Source organism: Aulostomus chinensis, chromosome 2, assembly GCF_037954235.1.
Source record: "Aulostomus chinensis isolate RoL2024-O1b breed Wild chromosome 2, RoL_Achi_v1.0, whole genome shotgun sequence".
NCBI classification, from domain to species: domain Eukaryota; kingdom Metazoa; phylum Chordata; class Actinopteri; order Syngnathiformes; family Aulostomidae; genus Aulostomus; species Aulostomus chinensis.
The window spans coordinates 14,065,231-14,080,022 of NC_141321.1; the positions used below are offsets into that span (position 1 = coordinate 14,065,231).

General features: G+C 42.2%; 1 protein-coding gene across 1 annotated transcript; it reads right to left on the minus strand.

Annotated features, from left to right (window-relative positions):
* Positions 1-4,464: 4,464 nt before the first annotated feature.
* Positions 4,465-9,263, minus strand: grpr (gastrin-releasing peptide receptor). Its single transcript, XM_086192532.1, has 4 exons — positions 8,956-9,263; positions 5,245-5,596; positions 4,996-5,109; positions 4,465-4,743 (listed from the first exon to the last, which is right to left on the minus strand). The coding sequence occupies exons 1-4, from the start codon at positions 9,261-9,263 to the stop codon at positions 4,465-4,467; spliced, it is 1,053 nt and encodes a 350-aa protein (XP_086048658.1).
* Between the last annotated feature and the right edge of the window lie 5,529 nt (positions 9,264-14,792).

Below are 14,792 nucleotides of genomic sequence, written 5' to 3' on the forward strand. Positions count from 1 at the left end.
TAGATAGATATAGATATATTTGTAGAGACTGAGTCAGTTGATTGTAATGGCTAATGGAATCTGGGAAGAAAAAGAAGAGAACAAGGTTGAGAAATGGAATGGTGGAAAAATAGAGAAAGAAAAACTAATGACATGTTATTTATGATACTTAATTTTTTAAGAGAGTTAATAAGCATTGACTGGCTGCTCACTCAGTCTTCTTGGAGGTGTTTGTACTTTCAGGTCATTTTCTGGACCAGAACTTGTCATATTTAAAGTCAGAGTCATCATGTTGGAAGAAATTCCAGGAAACAGGTACATTTACGCCTGCTTTGATGACATACAGAGAGCTGTAGAGGACGACGCTGTCCTCTACCTACTTCGCAGGGTCTACTCGTTCTTGGAGGAGCCTGGCAACCAGGTGAGGATTATGTTCTTCGACCTGTCGAGCACGTAGCTGGTCCGACTGGTTGACTGGATCACGAACAAGCAGACGGGACGACCACAGCATGTCAGGCTGGGGAGCTGTGTCGCTGACACAGTTTCTGAGCAACACCAGCGCTCCACAGGGGACTGTGATGGCTCCCTTCATGTTCACCCTCCCTATGGCAGACCTTCTACAACTCAGAGACCTGCCACGTCCAGAAATACTCCGCCACCGGAGGTCCTTTATTCCGGAGGTCATTAGACTGTTCAATAAGCAGGACTTAGCAACAACTATGTGCTCTCATGTGCATTATGCCAAAAACAAGTGTTGCTACCGACCACTCTTCTAACTTACTGCATTTATTTATTCATTATAGCCACGGGATGATTATTCAAGAAAAAAATCGATCATGATATACAATGACTGAACATGTTTGAAGTTACAAGGAGTTTTGTCTCCCCCCTGCGGTACTACTTGTGTACTGCTGATTCCCTACCTATTTCCTATGTTGTTAGTAAATCTGAGCATCTCATAGCAAAACCATCCTCTAGCTCAGGTCCTCTACCAGAGGCCTGGGAGAACCTTGAGGGCTCTACGCAGAATCTTAGCTGTTCCTAGGACTGCGTTCTTCTAGACTGAGGTTTCAGGTGTTGTTCCTGGAATCTGCTGGAGCCACTCTACCAGTTTGGGGGTCACCACTTAGAGTCCTCCTAATACCATGGGGACCACGTCAGCCTTGATTTTCCTCATCCGTTCTACCTGTTCTTTTAACCCTGCACTTCTCAACCTTCTCGTGTTCCTTCTTCCTGATGTTGTAGCCCTGTTGTTCTCAACCTTCTTTTGTACAGATGTTTCTGTACACTATCCCCACCACTTGGTTGTGCCTCTCCATGTACGCTTTTGTGGCTAGCATCTTACACCCTGCTACCATGTGTTGGACTGTCTCAGGAGCTTCCTTACTCAGCCTGCACCTTGGGTCTGATCTGGTGTGGTAGACCTTGGCTCCTATGGCTCTCGTGCTTAGGGCCTGCTCTTGTGCTGCCATGATGAGTCCTTCTGTGCTATACAAATATATGTGTGTGTGTGTGTGTGTGTGTGTGTGTGTGTGTGTGTGTGTGTGTGTGTGTGTGTTTTTATAGTTTACAGCATGGAAATCTCAGCATAATGGGTTAAACGAAATTAATAAGTGATGGAAAATGTTTCAGGAAAATTGGAAAAACATCATAATAGCAGAAAAGAAAACCACAGCTTTCCTTCAGCATCAACAAGTGAGGTTGGACGACAATTATTGAAAATATCATGGTGGATCATATGCGATGAAAAAATGTTGACAATCCATCATAATGACTGTTTACTGCTGTCATTTCATGCAAGCATTTATTTGCTACATTACAGCTGAATATTCTGACGTTGTTGCTCACCAAAAAAGCACTTAGGTGGTCAACTGCATTTGTTTGTTGTTCCAAAATAAATCACAGATGGGAGGCTGAATTGCTTCACATTTAGAGTCGCAATATCTGTATTTCTCTGAAATAAAGTTACAAAAAAAAGTAGATGAAACAATCCCTAATATTTACTCTCTGACTGATTATGAATGTAATCTAGACTTGCAACTGGACGCGTGAATCTTTGAAACGTGGATCCTGAAGATATTTCTTCAAGTGAAAATGACTTTGTTCATTGTGTTATTTGTTGATTTCCCTTCTCCAAATTCAGTTCATATCAAATATAACGAGTCCTCTGTGACTATGTGCCAATTATAAATCGTAAAGGAATCAATTACCCACAGTGCATCACAAGGGTGAAATATCAGTAAATAACAAGACACATTTCAGTCTGCTAGAAGCCCCTGACACATTCTGCTTCTGCGGAGCTTCAAGAGCATCAATGAATCAAGGACCAGAACTGCATAAATCAATCCACAGCTCAGTGATCAGGAGCTCACCTCCACCTACACACAACACTGACATTCAGAGTGAAAGGATGAACGTCCCCCCTCCTTTGGAAAGACTTATGAGACAAAAACAAAGCTATTGAGATCAGATAAGATAAACTTATTTCATTGATGAGTCAAGGAAACTAGTCAGATGTGATCAGATAAAGAATTAAGGTCCATGAGAGATTCCACATCACACAATTTCTAAAATTTCGTCAAAAAAGTGGAAATGATGGAATGAAGGAAAAGGAAAGAAGGAAAAGAAGAGTGAGAAGCACACAGCACCTCAAATACGCCACAGAAAACACGACTTAACTGCTAGCAGTATATTCAGTGTTGTTGTTTGAAAGCAAATTTTCCAGGTTGGGGTTTTTTGTATTTTAATGTTATTTTTTAAAACCTATTATTTATATTATTTTGAGGGAAGAGAAAGCGATACCTTTATCAGAATGCTGAACTTGGGTTTTTCTTTATGTATTCATTTATCTAGCTATCTTTTTGCCGCAGCAGGATTTATACTGAATTCCTCCTAGATCCAAAGCAATGTGGTGAACATTCTATGTTTGTCTTTGTCCATTTGTTGCTCTAAATATAACTCATTGTGGCATCAAAACATCAGTACCTCATCTTCAGAAAATCTGAGGTCTGAGATCTGGAGAAGCACCAGATACAGACCTAATTTCAAAATGTGGAATTGTGTGTAGTCCTTGTAGATTCCTTTAAAATTTCCCCCAGAATTTAACAAAAAAAATTTTTTTTTTGAAAAGTCAATCCAACAGTGACAAAGGATTCCTTTTGTGTCAATGCACTATTATGAGCTGTAACTGTTCACTTCAATTTCATTCCTTAAATAAAAAGGGACACTGTTTACATTTCAGGCTCCTCAGAATGAGCCTGAGTTAAAAGATGACATGTTAAGTAGATGGTTAAGAACATGCAGGACAGAACTCCGGCAGGCTCGCCTCACACCTCAATCAAACAAACATTATCCAGACTGAATTATAGGGCCACTCATCACACCCTGGGCATGATCCTCTCCCTCCCAGCACCAAATTAGGACATTGAGCGGTGATACGGTGACTGTAAATCTAGCATGTGACGGTGCAGAATACACACGTCCACTGGAAACACTGGCGCAGAGACGATGTGGTTTATACACAAGACTAAAAGCACAAGTATACACTATTACTGCACGACGATTTAAAATTGTTTTATTGATTTTCTGATTACACCTCCTTTGGTGAGAGAAATGCACGGTGCAGTGTTTAACGTTCTGTCAGTTTAATTTTCTGCAGAACATAATACACGTTTCATAATACCATAAGTCTTAAGTCGTGTGTGTACAGTCACATTACATTCATTTGAAACACCTTGTGCAACTGCTCCAAAGATCAATGGACATCTTTAACAAAAGCCAACATTTAAAATAGAACTACATTTAAATATGTCACATCAAAGCATCTGACTTGAAAATATAATAACATAAACAGTGATACAAGAAAGAATTACAATCAGTTTTTCATTGGGTAAACATCTACGATAAAAGACAAACTTTCTCTATTTTTCCAGGTAGCATTAGAGCAAAAAACAACAGCAACTTATATTTATATTTATTCTTACGAATAACAGTGCATATGGATGGCGTTAATGTATTATGTTACACTCCCTGGTAGGTTAGGGAGAGGCAAAGTAGCATGTGTATATACATATTTATACACACGCACACACATATATACATACACACATATATATACACACACACAGACACACATACACACACACACACACACACACACACACACACACACACACACATATCACTAACAGTCAGTTGTGTCCTGTGGAGTCTCATCCAAGTTTATTCATTGTTTCAGAAGAACCAGTGAAAATGGTGTTGGTCAACAATAGAACATAAACCCAGAGGAACAGTTAGTCTTTAGAAAAAGTACAAGACAGGTGCTTTAAATGAAATAAAATTAACTCCACTTAGGCATTCAAGCCCCCCCCCCCCCCGAAATTAAAGATAATGAAGACCTCAGAGTTAATCAGTACCAGTAGTCTCACTCTCTCTCTCTCTCTCTCTCTCTCTCTCTCTCTCTCTCTCTCTCTCTCTCTCTCTCCCTCACACAAAATCCTCCTGATAAACAGGCCTGCCATTCATGCTCAAACTGGCAACAGACTGATGTGTGCTGCGGACAGACGTGGCACGTAGGTTATAATGATTTAGGCTCTGTGAGGAGCGCTTGATGATCACATGACAGCAACAACACAGCTGCTGGTTGAACTGCTTCTGGAAGCTCTTGCTCAGCAGGTAAAGGGCAAAGGGGTTTAGGCAGGAGTTGGTGTAAGCCAGGATGCGGGCTACAATGCTGCACACGAAGTGAACCAGTGAGGTGTCCACCTGGTGGTGAGAAAGCGCTTGAGCAGGGAATTTACAGTTGAATTAGATCAACAAAATCCTCATACAAGTTGAAGAACCTAACTCTTACTGTATCACAGCACTTTAATATAGTATTCATCTATAATTAAAGATGGGAGAGCATCACTTGCCACATTTTGGATTATCTAAGCATGAAATTGTTCCTTAAGTACGAAAACAGTTCCCAGTGTGAATGTGCAGGGTACTCAGTTAAAAGAAGTGCTTGCTACCTACCTGGGAGTAGTGATAGGAGCGGTACAGGTAGATGACGTGGTTGGGTAGCCAGCATACTGCAAAGAGGCCAACAAATACTAACACAATCTTGGCTAAGCGCTTTCTTGACTCAACCTGTTTAAGAAAAGGAAAGGAAAAGAGAATAATACAATTGGCAGGGAACAACTGAGAGCTTTTCAATCAGTTACAAAGAAATCAATGAATAGAAGCCATCATTGTGAGTCCTGATGGAAACCCTGTAAAACTGGCCTGTCGTCTCGCATGCATGTTCCCCTCTACAGGCAGGCTGGAGGCGCTCCTCATCAGGCTGTTTGCGATGAAGCTGTAGTACACTGATATCACCAGCAGGGGAATAATGTAGAAAATGAGAAAGGAGGCGGTAGAGTGGATCTTAGGGTGCAGTTCCCCAGCATGGGGATAAGGAGCACAGGTGACAAAGCTCTCATTGGTGGAGGAAATGGTAAAGGTGTGAAGGTCAGAGAAGACTGCCTCGGGGATAGCCAGGACCAGTGAGAAGAGCCATATGAGGGCCGCCCGCAGGACAATGCAGGTAGCAGATCTCGATGTTTGGATGTCCAATGGCTTCACGATAGCCCTGTACCTGAGTTGGTAGGTCAGTAAAATTAAGTAAAGAGTTAATAACAATAAGTTATGAAAGCAATGCTTCTCCTAAAGAGTATATTTTGCCATTAGAGTATTCAAAAATATGTCTTGATCTCAAAAAGATGTTTTTTCCCCCTTGCTTCAAGAGAGCCAGCCACATAATTTAGCTTGAGCTAATTAGCAACCCTCTCAGTCAGCTATAACAGCAAAACTACCCAAAAAACATAATTTTCAAACACTCAAGCGCGTCATCTGGTATAATTTGTGTCCTGTTTATCCAGTCATATCCTCAGTAATCCACAAAAACAAAACTCGAACCCTTCTGCTTTGGAAGTGTTATATTTGATCGTGTGCTTTATATTTTGTATACAGGTGTTGTTGTTAGCTGTCAGCATCAAGCTTCATATACGTGTCTGGCTCTTTCTGCATTGTAGAGTCACAAAGAAGTGATGCAGGAGGGGGGGGAAGAGAAACACCTCTTTCTGAGTAATTGAGGGGCAAGATACCCATTTTAGGTGAAATATGGTTGTAATTAATGGATTTTGGACTAAATGCACTGAAGCTCTTTTTCAGGAGAATAAATGAGCCAACTGAAGGTTCTTCCTGCAATAAAAAGCAAAACAAATACAGCTAAAAGGGTAAAGCAATAATTCTAGAGGGGGATAAACAGCGGATGGACCAGCAAAAGGTTTTTTCAGTTGGACAGGCCAAATGTTAATCGTAGTATTACTTAGTGTTACTACAGAACTTGAAGCGGTAAACGTGAGCAGGAGTGACAATGAAAACATGTATCTTGACTATGATATCAGCCCAGTGTGATGAATATTTGAAGTGTGTCAAGATCATCAAACTCAGGTTTAAGACATGAAGATAGTTTTGTACTGTGGTTAAAAAAAAAAAAATTAACATTTATACCACTGTATTCCAAAAGTTGTTTCATGTATATTATCATGTAATTAATGGCACTGTAAATGCTTATTAATGTCTTTGTTAATCTTGACCAGTCTTGACCAGTGCATAAACATGTAATGAATGTTTGACTTTTAATTATAAAAGCCTGAATTGAACTGTAGAAATGAACTTTCTTGAGAGAGAGAGAGAGCGAGAGAGACAGAGAGAGAGAGAGAGACAGACAGAGAGAGAGCGAGAGAAAGAAATGCTGATGTGTGGGGTCGCTGGGTCTTTTAGGTCCGTAGCATCTCTGAGAACTTCCGGAGTAGAAGAGAGTTTTTGGCGCATTTGTTTCCTTGCCTGTGTTTTCTAATGGATTTCGGTGTTTACAGCATTTCCCAATGTGCAGCGTATTTCATTTGTCCTTTGGTTTAACATCATATGTTGTTACAAAAAGCACATCGATGAGTCCAGCAATGTACAAATGACGGTGCTCCTCATCAGGCTGGCAGCGATTAAGATGCAGTACACTGATATCACCAGCAGGGTAACAATGTAAAAAATGAAAAAGCAAACAGTAGAGTGGATCTTAGGGTGCAGTTCCCCGAATGAGTAAACTTAAATGTAAGCAATAAAGATGGCAAGAAAAGATCTATGAGGAAGAAGAAGCATTTAATATGTTGTATATTGAATGCCAGCATTCAACCCTAATGGTAAATGTATTCATGGACTCATTTAGCGCCTCTCTACCTGAGCAGCTCTCAAAGCGTTTTACAGTGTCGTGTCATTCACCCACTCACACACTGATGGTGAGGGCCACCATGCAAGGCGTCAACCTACTCATCAGGAGCGATTATGGGTTCAGTATCTTGCTCAAGGACACTTCCACATGGTCACCGGGGGCTGCTCATGTGCACTTCCACACAGTTCCACACTACTGTTACAGTATATCGCTGCTGTTGTAATCTAGTGGTGAGCTGCCAGTGTATCAGCTAAACCTCTCTAAAGCTGATGGAGTGTAATAGCAATTCCAGTCGAACAATGCATCCCGCATGAAGCATTTTTTTCAGTGGTTTCCTTTTAAAATATACGAAGAAACAAGTTTGCGCCAAGCATTGATCCTATCTGTGATCGGTGCAGACTAGTGCCAGCCACACTGTCACACATGTTCTGGTTCTGTCTGAAGCTAGACAATTTCTGGCAGTCAATATTTAAAACTCTTTCAGATGTTTTACAAGTGTCTATGGAACCTATTCCACGAAGGGATGTGTTCAAACATTTTATACTACCTGGGAGCCTTTCTTAAACTATAAAGAGAAGTTAGATATCACCAGTGCTGGTGTTTGTAGGACTGATCCTGTGTTGTGTGTACTTTAAAACTCATAAGGACCATTCCTGATTGATGATACTGTTTTGTTTTAGTTATTATTGAATTTGTTTACTCTCTTTTCCTTTTTTCTCTTTCTTTCTTTCTTACACTGTATTGTTACCACCATGTATTTAGGTTGATGGTGCAGTGGTATCGTTGCGGGGATGGGGCTCTGTTGGAGCGAAGGGGTTGTGTTGTTTGTATCTATGGCAGCTCAGACCTCAAAGCTGCTGTTGAATCCAGCTCCTCCACATCCATCATCATTACACGCATCAACAGTGAGCCAGAGACATCAACACCGCTCTCTAAACTCTCATGACGAGATGTGAGTGTTGCAAACATAATGATAATGAAAATTATCCCAAAAAATTCTTTCTGTCTGAGTCTGAAGCTAAACAATATCGATGCAATCCAACTTGTGTCCGCCCTCTTTTTAGGGACCCTTTCTCTTGAAATGGACCAGATGCTGGTGAACCACCTTCGGGTCCCTTGTTGTAGAGACTAAAGTGAAATTTTTAGCACGAATTCACTTACGTCATACAAATGGACCTCTCCGATTTTTTTGTTGCCTTCTTTTTACATAACCCACTTTTTAGACCATAAATTATGGCTGCGGTTAACTAATTGTTGTTGTTATGTGTCTGTGGCATTGTGCATGATGATGATGATGATGATGATGATGATGATGATGATGGACAAAGAGGTTTTTTTTAAATCCCACTGTAACAGATGTTAAAGAATAATCACCTTGTAGGAAAATAATGATTATTTATTAATATTAACACTCAATATATGCTATTTATATGACTCGTAAGTTATTAGTAAGTCATTGAGCATGTTTTGATGGAGGATCAAAATGTTCAGCAGACTCTCACGACAACAAATTAAACAGAAGAGAAAAAAAGACCATCAAGCCTATTTTTTTCATCAATTTCACACTTCATAACAAGTTTGCTCACAGGAGCGACAGCAGGAGGGGTCATTTTGAGCAGTTTTCTCTGCCATGACAAGCTCTGTGAAACAGACACCGACCTCGATCACATCTGCGCTTGTTAAACACTTTTAGAAACGAACAATGACAACAAATCGCAGCCTACCTGTCAGCAGACAGGGCCGTGAGCGTGAATACAGACACCCCAACCGAGGTGAGCTGAATGAAGGGGATGACTTTACATCCCAGTCTCCCGAACAGCCACTCCTCCGACAGGTAGCGGCTGGCGTCCACCGGAGCGCAGGTCACCAGCAGCAGAACGTCTCCGAGCGCAAGGCTCGACATGAAGAGATTTGGCACATTGGGGTTGGATTTAGCAGAGCAAAACGTCTTGATGAGGGTGATGTTGCCGATTAGACCCAACACGCTAATTACACCGTAAACTGAAGCGATGACAGCGCCGGTGAACCACATCCTGTGAGCTCTGGAGTGCAGTGAAGCTGCGCCACACACTCAGGTCGAGAGGCTGCATCTCCGCCACCGTCAAACCAACTCCAGAAACATGGATTTTTTTATGAATAAACTTTCAAACTAGGGGAAACTCTGGCTGGCTGTTTCTTCGAGAAGTGGAAACTACAGTGGGACAAATGTGGTGTCCAGCTCCTGAGCATGTCCCTTCCGCAGGGAGCGTTCCAGCCAGTGCGCTAAGCGGCGCACAACATGCGCTAGACAGCACCAGTCTGTCTGTGCCCGGCATTTATAAGATAAATAAAACAATAAAGTCCTGATGTCGAATGTCCTTAATTAATTCGTAATAATGGAGAATAACAATGTTCCATCGATCGCCCCTCCATCCAGGGGCGGTGTCAGGGATTTGGGGGCCTCTATACGGACTAATCCAAATGTAGGCTAATGTAGGCCCCAAGCTTGTGTGAAAAAATCAAATCAAATTAGTTTTTTTAAGGAGTGAATGGTTGTCTGTTTATATGTGTTGTCCCTGCCATGGACTGGCCACCATCCAGGGTGAACCCCGCCTCTCACCTGAAGGCTGCTGGGATAGGCTCCATCCCCCCCCCCCCCCCCCCAAACAGGTTAAGTGGTAGAAAATGGATGCAGGACTGGCTTAAGGCATAGGCGATATAGGCAGTCGCCTGGTGTGGCACATTGTCTATGGGGCGCCAGAAAAAATAAATAAAAAGAAAAAAAATTGCCAATGGGCGCCCCATCCTATTTTTTTTCCAGGGGTAACAAATGAGCAATTACAGAAAAAAGAGAGAAAGCAAGCAAGCAAGAAAGAAAGAACTACACTTCGCACCCTGCCCTGTCCTTCCCCTGCACCTGTACCTGCATCCTGGGCACTGAGAGTGGGGGATGGGTCACCGTTTGATGCACATCCATGACAGCCCAAGTCCATGTTTTGGTCAAGATTTACATTTTACCTGCATTTCTTCAAAATGAAAAGGTCCAAGCCTTCAAGAGTGCAAGGGAGGAAATGAAGGAAAGAGGAGGAGGAAAAGAAAGTCCAATATAGTTGAGGACTGATTGACTTTATTAATAATGCTGATATTCTGTTAATAATAATGTTTCCAAAAGGGCAGGTAGTTATTAATATTTTAGAGTATTTTCATTCTTTGATATGTTCCTTTGTTTGTTAAGTCGTTTTAATATATAAAAATATACTTTTTGTCTTGAAACAATTGTGGTCCCTGATGTTCGTGGGGGGGGGGGGGGGGGCACCAGCACCAGATCCCAATCTTGCCAAGGGCACCAAATGGCTAGGGCTGACCCTGAATGGATTGATGGATGGATGGATGGATGGAGGGAGGGAAAAAAATAGGTTCTTTCAATTGTGCTTATGTCATGTGGTCATGTGACTAAAGACCCATTTAAGGCCCATTTATGCTCAACGTTAAATAGGGACGGAGACTTTTGTCTGCCTCTGCATTCATTTTGCCTGCATTTATGCGCATTTCCATGAAGCTCACGGATATGGACCAAATGGAGCAGTACTACCAGAAATTGTGGGGGCAGTTTTGCTGTTACTACTCGATACGTAGCTCTCGTGAGACATTTAGAAGAAATAGCAATGGCAGAACTTTTTGTGGAGAGATTGTACAAGTTTATGTCTTTTTTTGGTCTCTGTTTATGTCCTTTATGCAAGATACACATCATCGATACCTCTTCCATAGTCGCCATGTTGTTTTTGAGTTTGTTGTTGTCATAAACTGTGGGCTCCCCCTTGGTGGATGTATTGTTCCATGCCGCAAAGGAACGCATGGAATTGTGCGAGCAGTGACGGTAACATCGTTTGAAACAGACACATACATTTTACATTACACATACACTGAGCATAAATGGGCCTGAAGAGACTCAAAATCAGTATCAGATTATGCAACAAGACATACAGGACATGCCTCTTTATTGCATTTCATCACCACCTAGATTTTATATGAATCTTTAACTGAAAAATATATTTTTAATTTACCATATTTCTTTTCTGTAGCAAGAATTTTTTTTTTTAATCGTTGCAGTCTCATGTGATCCAGGGACTCGAAACCTTTACAAGATAAACTGCACTTGCATTTTAATGCCTCCAAGATTTTATATGAGAATGTTGCTGACAATAAGTGCCTTTAATGATAATATTGGAATTTTTTTTTTTTTTTGCTGCATGTGAGTGCAGTGACACTCAGTGTTTTGACAGACGGACTGGTCTAATTTAACTGGACTCCTGGATTCACTCTCTTCAACAACCCAGGAGGTTCCCATGGACAGGGATGTTTCTATGGACCTGGGGATAATGCACCTTCACAGAGCAAGACAGTAAAGTGGAGAAAACATCAATACACAAAACTATACAGGGGATGCATTATATCCTTTTTTTTTGTCCGCTGAGACCACAAATGAAAACACAGAAAAACATCATGACTGGCAGCCAAAGAGAAAGAAAATCTCTAATCCCTCATCTTTGTGGTTTGTCCAAAGCTACCAGGCAATATTCCATGCTTTAACTGAAAGAGAGCGAGGTGAACGATGCCCTGGGGTCCTCAGTTATTACGTGAAGGCAAGATAAGCCTACTAAGAGCAGAAGAAAGGAAATTCATTAAAATGTAGGTGATGTGGAGCAGAAAAAGAAGCCCATGGGTGGTGAAAGGATGGTCCAGGTGAAAACATCAAACACAGTCTTATCACATGAATAAATGCAATCATCTAACAAATGTGCATCTTGATTATGTTTCATCCTTTAAAAAAAAATCCTCCTGGCTTTGTGAAAAAAATACAATGAATTGATCCTTTTTTTCAGAACAAAAAAAGGTTACTCTTGAAGCACAAAATGTCATGTAAATATCAAACCAATAATCTTGTGAGACGAGAATGATCAAACACTAAAAATGCCTCATTTTACAGCGGAAATACACAGGTCATTTATCTTTTACTGCATTGTCTGTGTATGTGGTGTGTAATCTGTGTTATATTGCCATGTTGCAGTTGCTCCCACTTCATCATAATTAATGGCATAGTTGATAATAAAAGAAACAAAAACATATTTACCATACACATTTAATTCAAATTAGCTGCCATACCCATTCATCCATCCATCCATTTTCTTCTGCTTATTCTGTTAAGGGTTGGGGGGGAGGGGGGCTGGAGTCTATCCCAGCAGCCTTTCGGGCAACGGGTTGCAATCCATCCAACACATAGAGACAGACAACCATTCACTCTCACAGTCACACCTACAGTCAATTTAGAGTATCAATCAGCCTCGTCCCCTCTTGATGTCTTTGGACTGTGGGAGGAAGCTGGAGTACCAGAGAGAACCCACACAGGAACAGGGAGAACATGGAGACTCCACACAGAAAGATCCTGTGATGGAGCCGGGACTGGAACCTGGAACCTTCTTGCTGTGAGGCCACAGTGCTGACCACTGCACCACCGTGCCGCCCAAGCTGCCGTACTTTTTAAAAGAAACAAGATCAGATGATAAACAATGGCAACAAATAAAATTAAGTTCAGTTCTGGACTAGATGATACAATTCCTTGGTTTCTTTACTTGAGATGTAAATGGGGAGTATCAGCAGGGTTTCCAAGTAGGAACTCTGGTGCCGTTTGAGGGGTGGGGCTGAGAACTGGGGGTGGTTGAGTGACTAACCCTCCCACCCCCTGATACCAGCTAGGTATTTGCTATGTCAAGCCCCCCCCCCACACACACACACACACACACATACACACACACACAGGCCCCCACCCAGTGTATGGGGGGGGGGGGGGGTGAGAGTTCTCTTCATGTAAGTGGACTGTGGGACGAGGGCCAAAAGCTTCGCTGCGGTCATCAGGCGGGCACTGTCCTTTATTGGTGTTTCAATGACTAGTCCCCAACACCTAAGGAGGGTGTCCAAGGTGTGCCTCCTTCTGCCCTGAAGGTAATTTTGGGCCTTTGGCGTTAGTTCAGGCCCAGGCAGTGTCTCTCCCCTTTAACTAGAGCCACCGACTAGCCTGTTCAGCTGCACCTGAGAGGGCTTTGATAGCTTGGTATTGGGCTTGGCTGCGAATTCCCATGTACTTAAGCAGCCTGGTAGTTGATCTGCCCACATAGCCTCTGCAGCCAGCTTCCACTAGGCAAACTTCAGCTTTGATTTAGCTTGAATGACCGAAAGAACAAGATCGTGAATACAAGCAGCCTAAATGAGTTTCCTCCACAGCGTGGCTGGGCTCTCCTTTAGAGACAGGGTGAGGAGCTCAGTCATTCGGGAGGTACGCAGAGCAGAGCTGCTCCATGTCTAGAGGAGTCAGCTGAGGTGGTTCGGGCATCTGGTGAGGATGCCTCCTGGACGCCTCCCTCAAGAGGTCTTCCAGACATGCCCAACCGGGAGGAGGCCTCGAGGCCGACCCAGGACACGCTGGAGGGATTATATCTCTCGGCTGGCCTGGGAACGCCTCGGGACTCCCCCTGGAAAGCTGGTGGAATTGGCTGGGGAGAGGGCAGTCTGGGCTTCCTTGTTGAGGCAGCTGCCCCCGCGACCCGGACCTGGATAAGCGGAGGAGGACGAGACAAGACGAGATGAGATGAGACGAGGAGCAAATATGCCGGATGATATGCAACTGGGTGAAACATATGATTGCGAAGTCATCACTGAGAATGAATTAATCATAAAATAAAGGACTTCCACAAATAAAGGACTTGTGAACCCTGACAAAACATACTCCACTGATGGGACGAAGAATGGTTTGTTCATTTACCATCACTCTTACAGAGGACTGTATGACCTCTATGACACTGCACCAAGAAATGAGTGATTAAATCAGGGCACTTAACGCAAACGTGATCAGTCTCTCCCCACAGATGGAGGAATCCCTCCTGAAGGAACCAGCTGAGCTCCCAATTTAGGAGATTGGACACTCAAAAAGCAATAATTTGGAATGAACCATAGTGGTTGGCCCCTTTCAGGTCATCAAAACCACAGATTACATTTTGCAGGTACAACTAGATGAAAAACCCAGTAACTGGTGGCACAAAACACAGTGTGAGGATGAAGAGTAGCGACTGACATCACTCCTCATTGCGTTACCCCTCTTATGGATAGAACTGCCGCTTTTCAAGGCCACAAGCCCACCAGTCAACGGCATGAAAATGATTGATTTACCTCTATTAGATCCACTTTAATGTCAGAAATCTAAGCAATATGACCAGAGACGCCATGATAAGCCTTCATGAAAAGCTGTCCACAACCTCCCTCATGACCTACCAAAACAGCTGCACTTGTTTATTGGCCAAAAAAGGAGGCGTTTCCTCAATGTTCAGGCAGGAATGTTGTATGTGATCTTAAATAATACTACCCCTGATAGATCGGTTACCAAGGCCCTATCTGGGCTCAAAACACTGTCCAAAGAAATGGCAAAGCACTCTGCTACAATAATCATATATATATATATATATATATATATATATATATATATATATATATATATATATATATATATATATATATATATATATAAATATTT